Source organism: Vespa mandarinia, chromosome 22, assembly GCF_050613455.1.
Source record: "Vespa mandarinia isolate Hongniang chromosome 22, ASM5061345v1, whole genome shotgun sequence".
NCBI lineage: Eukaryota > Metazoa > Arthropoda > Insecta > Hymenoptera > Vespidae > Vespa > Vespa mandarinia.
In genome coordinates, this window is record NC_140831.1 from 2,975,001 (window position 1) to 2,987,500 (window position 12,500).

A 12,500-nucleotide genomic window follows, 5' to 3' on the forward strand; every position below is an offset into this window, starting at 1 on the left:
TGAGCGAATCTTGATAATCCGATAAGTTCATACGCGCTCATTCGCTCATGGAGAAAGGTAATTATCATTCGTCTCTATCGTATGCGATTTCTGGGATACCGCGATTACCATTAGCATCGACATCCTGTTCTTACGTAATTTGTTTGTACATTCCTCCTCTTCTTCATCCTCATCTTCATCCATCATCCTTTTTCCTCCTCTTTCTCCTCCTCCTCCTCCTCCTCCTCCTCTCCTTCTCCTTCTCCTTCATTGCACTTCGCATAACAGCGTAAGTGCAATGACACTTATCGAGTATGAAACAAAAACAATTTTTTCACATTTTACAGATAATCATCGTTATAAAGAGTAATAGAGGATTTCAATCGGGATATCTTGGAACGTTTAAGATGGTTACGATCATATTAATTTTCATATTGCTAATGATCCTTTATTACATGATTCGCAAGAGATATCGTTTACCACCTGGCCCTTGGTGCTTACCAATTGTTGGTTATTTGCCATGGATCGATCCAGAAGCACCGCATGAGACATTTACCGAATTGATATACAAATATGGTCCGATCTGTGGATTGAAATTGGGTTCTGTATACACTGTACTTTTGTCGGATCCTCGTCTGATACGACAAGTACTTGCCAAGGATGCATTCTGTGGACGGGCACCCCTTTACTTGACGCACGGCATAATGAGTGGTCATGGTGAGTTTCTATTTGATAAATAATATATAAACGAAAAAAAAAGTAGAAGAAAAAATATCATCATCATTGTGAATTCTCTTTCGAATCGATTAGGAAAGATTAGGAAAGGGAAGGGGGTTAAGAAAATTAACGGGGGAAAAAAAAGAAAAAAAAGAAAAAAAAAAAAAGAAAGAAAAAAAAGTAAGAAATTAAGAAAGAAAGGAAAATAAACGGAAAGTTTTCTTGCGAGCCATATTGACTGATAACTTTGAAGAAAGAGATCGTAAACGGAAGGTAAAGGACTGTCCCAGACGGTCGTTTGACTCGATTACGAATCGCCTCGCGCGTCGTAAAGCGCGAGCGACCGTCTCGCCAAGAGAGAGAGAGAGAGAGAGAGAGAGAGAGAGAGAGAGAGAGAGAGAGAGAGAGAGAGAAGAGAGAGAGAGAGAAAGAGAGAGAGAGAGAAAGAAAGAGAGAGAGAGAAAACCGGTAACAATAAGACAACCGGTTACAATGGAAGGGCAGGCGGGTGTTGTAGGACGTAACGGTTCCTCTAACGAAGGAAGTCGACGCGGGCCAACTAACCTACTAAACCCGAAATGAAAAAAAAAAAAGAAAAATAATGTAGTATATATATATATATATATATATATATATATATATATACATATATGCGTGAGTAGGTATATGCTTATGGTGCGTCAACGTCGCGTGCGAGCCAAGAGCGGAGGCGAGGTTTAGGATCTATAAAGAAACTGACGACGCGCGTCGAAATGAAACGAGGTCGTTTCGTGTCCGTCCAAAGGATTTACAGCGTTTCCAGAAAGCCGTCTCCGGGGTCTTTCTTTTTCGAACAAAGAGAGTATCGCTTCCGCGAGCACTTAACGCGTGTGCACAGTGAAAGTTCACCTCTCCTCCTCTTACTCCTTTTCACCTCTCTCTCTCTCTCTCTCTCTCTCTCTCTCTCTCTCTTTCTCTCTTTCTCTCTCATACTTCTTTACTATCCACCTCCTTTTCGTTTTAGAGCTCTTTCTCCTCTTTCTACTCGCGATCAACTAACGAAAATTTCTTTAATTTCTCCGTTAACTTGAAAATGTATTAAGAATTTTTTTTAAAAGATCTAATGATAATCGAAAACATTGACAATTATAGAATTCATTATATATAATGGTTTCGATAGTGAAAATTTTCGTTACGTTTCGAAAATCATATTTAAAATTTTTACAAAAGTTGCAATTTAAACTTTTGTCATACGTCCGATTAATAACGTTTAAATAATCAATTTTTATCCTGCATGATCGTATGAATCCAGAATGGGAATGAGTTGGAAGGGTAGGAAAAAATGAAAAAAAAAGAAAAAAAAAAAAATAAAAAAGAAAAAGAAAAAAAAAAAGAAGAAATCATAAAAGTAATGGATGATATTTCTGAGAATGTAAAGATGGTTGAACGTCTTCGTTCTAATCGAACGAAGATATTATTATCGATCGAATTATTTCACTTGTAATTTTCATTTCCATAGATTTTATTATCGTACATTTCCTTCATTCGTACGTTCTATTGATCATGTTCCATGAAACATCATTAGTCTCGTCGTTCAAGATAAGCTTGAACATTTCACGGTCGCGATAAGGAACTTCTGTTTGAAAATAATTTTAATCGTATCGTCTCGAAGATATATATATATATATATAAAGAGAGAGAGAGAAAGAGAAAGAGAGAGAGAGAGAGAGAGAGAGAACGTCGTGAGTTTTCTGCAAAGGCGTATAGCGGTAAGATGAATAAAATAGAACGTGGTCATGCTCTTTTCCTCGGGATTTACCACGGCTCCTTGTTGCTCCCGGTTGATAACGTGTCCTGCAAAGTTACCTTCTCGGTTAGTACCGTTAGCACTTTCGATTTACGAGCCGACGATGTTAGCAAGACGATTAAGGTATAAAGCAAATAACAACGCTTAGCGAGTTCGATCAGATTTCTAACATCGTGACACACATATCGAGGGAATTACTTAGTTACATCGCCCGTACAAATCGGATCGGACGGGCGCGACTCTGGACTTGAACGGATGTCCTCCGAGACGAAGGAGTGTCCTTAATCGTAGTTCCGATAGTTCTCTTCTTTCTTTCCGATCTGGTTTCTCTTATTATTTTCTTTCTTTCTTTCTTTCTTTTTCTTTTTTTCTTTGTCTCTTATTTTCTTAAATTACTTTACACGGTTTATTTTTATCCGGTTTGAAAGACTTCTTTTTCTTTTTTTTTTGTTTTTTTTCCAAGAATTGCTCGCTTTTAAAAAAGATGATGAACGGTGCAACGTGTTACAACCAATAAGAGGATATTAATGAAGGAAAGAGAGAGAGAGAAAGAGAGAGAGAGAGAGAGAGAGAGAGAGAGAGAGCGAGACCCGTTGGCTTACATCTAGCGTGTCGTAAAAATACGTTCACATACGATCGACAGACAGGACGGACGGTAGGATGCTTTCGAAAAGTTCTGCTAAGGTGTATAATACCAAGAGGACGAGATATCCTCGTCTCCTTCCCTTCTTTACCTCCTTCTCTCGGTCGCATCCCTCCGCCCTCTTTCTTATTCTCGTTCCTTCGTTGGTACACTTCGCCCGTGAAATTATCGGCGGTCCTCTCTTACCGGAATTTGTGGCCCTGTAGGAGAACTTTTCAGCGAGAACGAGAAACTTACGATCGTCCGAGTAACCCTGTTCTCTTTCGGAAACAAAAGATTTCGATACTACTTGAGAAAAGAGAAGAGAACAAGTTGAGAAAAGGGAAGAGAAGAAAAGAGAAGAGAAGAGAAGAGAAGAGAAGAGAAGAGAAAAGAAGGAGAAAGGAAAAAGAGGGAAGTAGAGATCGAAGGGGACAATCTCGTACCTTTGCGCTATCGAGATGGGACAAGGGAATGCCCGTGTGCTCCTGCTTTCTTTACTTCGACGTCTTTACGACGGGAGATCGCTGATTTTTATCTCCTGCCTCTCCCCGTTTATTCTTTCTTTTTGGCAGATTTAACGACTCGATTTCTGTAGGTACCTATCTACCTACCTACCTACCTACCTACCTACCTACCTACCTACCTACCTACCTACCTACCTACCTACCTACCTACCTACTTGCACGTTCGCTCTTCGAATATCGAATATCGAAGATGCGTATCTAATACGAGATGAGTCTCGTTAACTTTACTGCGTTTACTTACATATGTTTTCGCCTTTCTGTACATATATATATATATAAGCGTTACAATTTCTCTCTCTCTCTCTCTCTCTCTCTCTCTCTATCTATCTATCTACCTTTCCCTTTTATTTAAAAAATTAAAAAAATCTTTTTCCATTTCATTTCATTAATTCTTTAATTTTTTTCACTCTCGTTGTATTTATTTCTTTTTTTTTTATCTGATAAAAAAAAAAAAACAAAGAAAAAAGAAAAGAAAGAAAAAAGCGCACCGTATGAATCGTACGCGTAAATATAAATGATAATGAATTTTCTCATTTATTGTCTCATATTCTCGACGAAAGGAACAACGGAGAATGAAGTTAAAAGCAAAACGAAAAAGAAAGAAAAAAAAAAAATAAATAAATAAATTAATTAATAAAAATGATCGATAAGTATAGAGAAATATGATCATTGCACCCCTTAACGCACGCTCTACCGCAACGGCGGTGTGCTTCTGTCGCCTTTCACGAGGCGCCTCGATGCCCTTACATCGAAGTTTCTTCCACCACTCCTCTTTAATGCCCCTCCAAGAGGTACAGCGAGGATCCTCCCGCTAGGAGAAATCTCGTTCGTCTCCTCTCTCTCTCTCTCTCTCTCTCTCTCTCTTTTATACTCACTCCCTCGTTTACTCACTCACTCGCTCTCATTCACTCACTTCCTCCCACTTTTCCCTTGCTATCACAATGGAGAGGGAAACTAAGTGGGGGAGAGAACGCTTGGCCACGCCCTCATCAACAGGTACTTACCTACTATCTTGTTCCTCGAATATATACATACATACATACATACGTACATATATATATATATATATACATATATACATATATATATACATACATACATGTATAATACATACATACATATCCGATAGGAGAAAATATCCTCTTAACTAAGTAAAGAGCTAAAAAGAGTTGAAAACGTTCCCACCGAAAAAGAAAAAGAACAAAAAAAAAAAAAAGAAAAATTATATACCATTCTTCGTTCCTTCGAGTTTATTCAAGTAATCGTACTCGAGTATTAATAGTACGGCCAACTCCAATATTGTGCCTTACTACTCTTCCCGAATAACTAACTTTACTAACTCACTTACTTACTCACTTACTTACTCACTTACTCACTCACTTAACTAAACCACTAATGGCCTTTTATGGGTCGCTCGGTAGAACGGAAAAGGGCATGTATTTCTGTATCGTCATAAATAACCCTTTTCAAAGAAGAACCATCGTTATATATTATCCTTTGAGAGAACAAGTTCAGCTTGTATTCTAAGGGTTTGCATTATTATCTTGGCACGTAATAATTATTGTACACTGAGTTATTATTATTTCGGGGATATTTTTCAGAGAGAGAAAAAAAAGAAGGTAAAACAAAAAGATATGAAAAAAAAAAAAAATAATAAAAAAACAAAAAACTAACAATGTTTAGATTTGTTCCGAACGTATACTTAATGATATCAGATCGAACTTCTTCTGAGATTAATTTTTCGAGAAATTAAAATATCGTTACTCTCTTTCTACGAGAGTAAATACGAGATGATTATTCGCATAATTAAAAGAGAAAAAATAATATTATCGCGCGTTGGTGTAAATACGCATGTACGCACGCAAGCATGTACGCACGTATTTACGTACGTCATCCTAAACAATCATTCTCATTGTTTTAATCGATAGAATTCAATATCGTAGGAGAATGATTTTCTCGTGTTTCCCATTTCGTCGTGCAAGAATGTCGATGACGTTCTTACGGATGTAATCATCGACAAGGCAACGACATGCGTTGGTGCAGCAATGGCTCCGTACGCGCCATTCAACCGAACGAACGTTCCATTAACGAAGTTATTATTGTTGAAAATATCTTATATTGTATTTTTCTTTAATCAAGTAAATTATACTTGGGTATAATTATATCCCCCCCTTATAACGTCATACGAACGTGTAATGACGATGACTCGAATGAAGGAAATGCTTGAGTTTTCTCGAGGAAAACTTTTTAAATAGTTTTCCTAGTTAGTTATCCATTTTTTCATTTAAATCGATCAGTTTATACTACTATTTTTACGATGGAATAATAGAAAATTTTTTAAACTTTAACGGGACTCTTTTCTTCGTTACTTTTCAGAATCAGATAGATACGTATTGATAATAATAAATGAATTGTACAAGTGAATAAATATAGGAGTTCAAACAAACTTAAAAAATATTTATTTTCAAATCTTCAATCATGTAAAACGAAATGAAATAAAAGCAATATTATTTGTGATTATTTGTGATTTTTTATTGACTTTATGCGGAACACAATAATTCAAGAAACGATGGCTAACATCGTCGAATTTTCTTATCCATTCGTGAAACTTTTCAAATTTATTCGATCGATGATAAAGTCAAAATGTATGGAGTTGTCAAGGGATAAATTCGAAAGACAAAATAAATATTTTATTTCGAACTTTACACATATATTAAAATATTTCAATGATCTAAATTACGTGAAATCCATGAAAATAATATTTCCATTGTCAATTTGTTGATTAAACTTAAAAAAAAAAAAAAAAAAGAGCTAACATCGTTGAACTTTAACGGTGTCCTCTAAACCCCATGAGATGTTTTAAATTTATTCGATCGACAAAAAAGTTCAAATTGTATGGTACGTACTTTAAGGGATTTAAATTCAGAAAGGGATAATTTAAGAAGATTTTTCACGAGGAAGAAAATAAACAAGAAGAAGATAAAAAAATTAAAAAAAGATAAGAAGGAGAAGGAGAAGAAGGAGGAGGAGAAGGTGAAGGAGGAGGAGGAGGAGGAGGAGGAGGAGGAAAAGATGCAGCCGTCGACGGAGGCGCGTGCCTCGTTCACCGGCGAGACCCGTGATTACCCGACATCACGTTTACGCGCGCCTTTATGGTCGCGTTCACATTTCTTATAAGCTTGAGTTGAAAACTGGTTGGTACATTGCCGTGCACCGCTATCGGCATCGTTCTCGTCTCATCGAGAATCGATATGGCGGGTGTACATGTACGAATAACATCCTGCGTAATGTCCATTAATTTATTATAGAGCTTCTTGGTGCCGATAACGCTTACTCCTGGAGTCACGTTCGTAAACATATTATGCAACATTTATTACTAACTCCTATACTTGCATGCATCTCTCGTTTAGCTTCGTTAATTCTCCCTCTCTCTCTCTCTCTCTCTCTCTCTTACTTTTTTTCTCTTCCTCTCCGTCTCCTTCTCATTTTCTTTTTTCCTTGACCATTTCTACAATTTGGAAATTTTCATTCCAAAAGATCGAAACGATCATTAAACTTCAATTCTATTAATAGAAACGAGAATGATCGAAAGTGAGAGTTTCGAGGAATTCGAAAACGTAAAAATTCCTCAAGATTTTGTATTAATTTGTCCGATCTTTTTTTCTTTTTATTCTTTCTCTTCCTTCTTTTTTTTTTTTTTTTTCTTTTTATTTTTCCTCTTGCTAACTCAAATTACGCGGCTTCGTTACTTATTTGTGTTCTTCTTTTTTTTTTTTTTTTCTTCGTTTTTTTTTTCTCACAAGAAAAAAGCTTCGGAAGCGTTAGATCATTATATTTCGATCGTTGCGATTGCACAAGAAGATTTCGAGGCCGGTCGTGCACCTTCGTCGTTCACAGCATCCTCGATCTCTGCGAGAGAGGATCGTTTTTCTTATAGGACTGTGGTGTGCTTCGCCAGGCTGGCAATGGGGGAAGGGAAAGGTGGAGGTGGAGATGGCGATGATGAAGGTGGAGGTGGAGGTGGAGGGAGGGCACCCAGGCAGCCATCTAGTTAGCCAATCAGCTACCGTCTGAGGTTAACGTTATCGTTGAAGATCGATAGATCTCGGGTGCAGCACTCTCGTTAGCCGTCTCGCGGTGCATCGACCCGATGCGTACACGCGGTGATCGTCAAAACCGTCTGGCGATGTAACGGCGTTGGCCTTTAAGCGGGTCGACAGAACCTGAAATTCTCGACGTCCTTGGCGTCTTTCTTTGCATTGAGAAAGAAAGAGAAATAGAGAGAGAGAGAGAGAGAGAGAGAGAGAGAGAGAGACTTTTTCCTCTGAATCGCGACAGTCGACGACGCATTGGTCTTTCGCGATATCAAATTTCCAGACGTCGATGAGAATGAGATAGAAATAAAGCCATAGAGCCGGACATTTAGGGTGATTTAATGATCAATATATGAACGTCCGAACGAACGAAGAAACGAGATATACCTTTAAAAAGGGATTCCTATTTTAATCAATTCTCCAGATAGGAGAAAGAATGCTACGACGAGAAAGGAAACGCATACGTAGGCATATCTGTAAATTTCCATTACGAAAGTCGAGCCTTGAAAAGAGGCGAGTGTCCTTTCGCGAGGACGCTCTCGCTCGGTTATATTCCTTAAAACTCCTTGCGAATGAAAAATCATAGAAGGAAAGGATTCTTTTTTTTTTTTCTTCTTCTTTTTTATTTTTTCTTTTCTCTCTCTCTCTTTTTCTTTCTATTTCAAGCACAGCAAAATAATCCTAAGTAGAAAATTTCCTATTTCCTTTTTTAGAAGAAGAGATCCTTGGACGCGATCGGAACGAGATCTTTCATTTCCCAAGTTAGACACACAAGAGATCGTAGTTCTTTTACGTTGCGGAATTTGCGATTTGTTTCTTTTTTTTTTTTTCTTTTTTTTTTTCTCTTTTTCGTTCTCCCTATTTTTCTTTTTCGGTTTTTTTTTTTTTTTTATTTTTCTTAAGAGAAAAAAGAAAAACAAAAAAAAAGAAAGAAGAAAGAAAATAAAAGAGAAAAAATAACATGATAAGAAATAACAAAAAAAAAACAAAAAAAAAAAAATACAAAAAAAGAAATAAAGAAAGAAAAGAAAAAAGGAAGATCATCACGTAAGAATTTGGAAATTCTCCTGTATATGTCGCTTTTAATTTATTCATTTTTCTCTCTTTTCTCTCGTCAATCTTGTCTCTTAAACGAGCTTCTACTCGAATAGGATAGGTTAGGTACATGAGAGTCAAACCGGACTCTCTTCCCTTCTCTCTCGTACTGTCTTGTATACGTTTATAGGTATGCATGTATATATATATATATATATATATATCTATGTATGTATATGCCCTGTTTGTAAGCACATGTATGTCCTCTACGTGTGTAACCTGCTCCTCTCGTTCGTGTTTGTACGTCGTGTGTCATCGAGAGAGACTTATATTCCGAGAGGAGAAACGAAGGACTCTCACTTTTATCGGTCTCCTTGAAGGAAGTTCCCGCGCAGCTGTCGTCGACGACGATGGTTCTGCTCTGCATCCGCAGGGAATTACAGTTAGGTTAGCAAGGACGTGCCGACGGCCTCTCCTCCCATTAAGAAAGACGGAGCGCCGTATATCTCGTCCTCCTCGTGTTAAGGAACGCATATATCTAACCACCGAATCCTCCTCCTCCTGCTCCTCCTCCTTCTCCTTCTCCTTTTCTGTGGAGTATTTTTTTTCTTTTTTTTTTTTTTTTATCCGTTTAATATTCCCATTAATAAAATAAACGGACCCCCGTCGTCCTATACTTGTTTATTATTATTGTACTTATTTCGTCTTAGTTATTTGCATATGTCACGATGTCTTTTTTTTTTTCTTTCTTTTTTTTTTTCTTTTTTTTTTTTCTTCTTTCTTTCTTTCTTTCTTTCTTTCTTTCTTTCTTTCTTTCTTTCTTTCTTTCTTTCTTTGCATAGACCAGTCTCACCAACGCCAATACCACCAACGACATCATCGACACCATCTACGACTGGTCACTGTTACTAATACCACGTTAATAGAAATAGCATGGAATGGCAAATATCGGTCACGTGCCTCATCCAGAAACACGTGCGCTCGCGGTTGCGTTTTCCTACTTGGTAGCAAACCTCTATAGAATATGCAAATTGATCTCGAACGAGAAGGTTGCTTGCTGCTATTCGAAGGTACTTACCTATGGTACTTACTTACTTGTTTATCTCACCGAACGAACGTTTTTTTTTTTTTTTTCTTTCGTTTCTTTCTTTTTCTTTTTCTTCTTCTTCTTCTTTTCTTTTCTATTTTTCTTTTTTCTTTTTTTTTCTTTTTTTTCTTTTTTTTTTTTTCTTTTGCTTCTTTCTTTTTCTTTCTTCATACCGCGTAATAGTCGTATCTATGTTGCGTAGTCGGAGTACAGAGTTAAGTTACAGATAAGGGGTTATGGAATATATAAAAAGGATCTTTCGAAATACGGATAGGATGATTCGTTCGTTCCTTTTTTTTTTTACTTTTTTTTTTTTTTTTTTACTTTTTCCTTTCTACGCGACTCACCGCCTCCCTTCGTCCCTACAACCTCACCCTTGTCACTCGTCGTCACGAAATTATTTCTTTCGACGATTATAAACGTCGAAAAGAATGGAGGAAAAAGAGAGAGAGAGAGAGACAGAGAGACAGAGAGAGAGAGAGAGAGAGAGAGAGAGAAAGCAGAGGGATGTCCAAATACCTGGAAAGACCAGATCTCGCAGCATTATCATCCGGCATACCGACGTATATATATAAAAGGCTGAAACTCTCGAATGTCAAGGACGTCTCGGTTTCTTGACTTTTCCCAAGAATTTCGTCCATTTGCAATTTCTTGGAGTCGCTTCTTCGTCGCCTTCGCGAAATCACTGTACGACCTTGTTTTGTCCGTGTAACGATACGCGTATATTTTTGACAGGTATCGAAGTCACAAGCCTCATTGTCCCTTTATCGATATTATTTTATTAACTCGAAACGAACGCGTTTCGAGCGCGTCGCGATCGAATAATGTTCTTTCGAAATTTTACATTTCGCGTATTACGATGACCGAAGTTTTCTCTCGAATCGTCACGTTTCCTTGATATTGAACAATTCTTAAACATTATTTAAGAATTTATAATAATAATAGTAATCAAATAATAAAGACATATCGTTTACGTTAAATTATTCCATATTAAATGTACAAAAGAAATGATATAAATGTTTATTAATAACGAAAAACGATGCGTTCTCGATTTATTTAACGAAAGGATCACAAATTGTTCCCAAATTGATACAATCGATTAACGTTCAGCCATTTCGTAGTGTCGTAAGCGGGACGCTTAACCGATCGGAACGACTGTATTTGGACAGTGTACGACGTGAGAGGTTTGAGTCGTCGCGTCCCATCAACTCTTTTCTCTTTACTCCCCTCGCTGCAGTTATCGGTGCTCGCGTAGCAGGCGAGGTGGAACGACCGGCCCTGAAACCTCGCTCGGGCCCAACCTCATATGCTCATTATCCGCTACTATCACAACCGGTGTTTTATTTTTGGCGGCACACGAATTTGCGAACGTCTCCTTCTCCTCCTTCTCCTTCACCTCCTCCTCCTTCTTCTTCTTCTTCTCCTTTTCCACCTCTTCCTCCTTTTCCTCCTTCTCTTTCATCCACTTGCATCTTTTTCGATGATGTCATCACTTGAAATCATACCCTGACGGCACTAACTACAACGACTACAACGACTACAACGACTACGACGACTATAACGACGACCACGTACTGTTGTTTAGTTGCGTAAGAAACGATCGCGTCAAAGAATCTCTATTATCGATCTATCTCTCCCTCCCTCCCACCCTTCCTTCCTCTCTTCCTCCCTCCCTATTCGCCGATCAATATTATTTTCTTATTTATCTTTTTTTTTTTTTTTTATTAACACTTTCCTTCTAATTTAAAACGAAATACGAACTCGTCGTTTGCGAACTAACTCTCGTCGTATGACGCATCCCGGAAAGTTTTACTCGCGGTGTGGTCATTTAAATACGACACTGACCTATCGACTGACTGCTCGATCGATTCTTTAGAACGAGTCGCGAATAATCAAGTATCAATGCGGCAATACGTTTTAAAACGAGACGAGAAATCGCGTTAATAGGCATTAATGGTTAAATTTACACGCAATACTGTAATATTATTGTCCGTAAAACAAATGTAAAAGTGTAAACATATATTTGTATGTATATATATATATATATATATATTTATGTATCTTTATGTTAGATGTTATTGGGAATGCTCGTTGGTATTTCAGTCGATCTCGAGACGGAAAGTCCTTGAATGCGGATTCTATTACGTTCTTTGTAAGCAACTTACGAGCTTGAAAATATTTACGATAATACGATTTTTGCAAATGGCGATTTGAACAAGATTTTTCTACCTCAGCCTTGTGAGTAAGTGGAGAGATACGAGGAGGAACATATTTCTTTTTTTTTTTTTTCCTCTTCCCTCTTTTTCTTTCCTTTTTTCTTTTGATTTTTTTCTTCCTTTCCTTTTTCCTTTTTTCCTTTTTTTTTTTTTCTTTTCTTTTTTTTGACCAACCAAAAGAAACAACCCCTCCTGGCGAAAACTCGTGACGCGATCTACACGGAGGAACAGCACGACGACGATCGCGAAGGATCTTATTCGGTATTCCCTTCGCACGTGGATCGTAAACCTCAATAATCTCGTGGATCATCAGGATTCCGAGATCATTCTCGTGGCGACGACAGTCGCGTGTGACCTGCCTGCGAAAGAGCTGTCGCGAGATAAGAAACTAAGCGCGCCTTCGATCTCTACCTAGGATCCGACTCCCTTCTTCTTAA

General features: G+C 37.6%; 1 protein-coding gene across 4 annotated transcripts in view; it reads left to right on the forward strand.

The window, feature by feature from the left end:
• The window catches only part of phtm (cytochrome P450 enzyme phantom), an 18,651-nt gene that overhangs the window by 895 nt on the left and 5,256 nt on the right, over positions 1 to 12,500 (forward strand). For 2 of the 4 annotated variants that reach the window (XM_085663460.1, XM_085663459.1), the window contains exon 1: positions 1 to 696. This exon is cut by the window's left edge and continues 148 nt beyond it. In XM_085663460.1, the coding sequence (XP_085519586.1) occupies positions 294 to 696 (403 nt within the window). In that variant the 5' untranslated portion in view covers positions 1 to 293. Of the gene's footprint in view, positions 697 to 9,686; positions 9,831 to 12,500 lie in introns of those variants that run through there. The other 2 variants (XM_035880511.2, XM_085663461.1) reach the window with 2 other exon arrangements.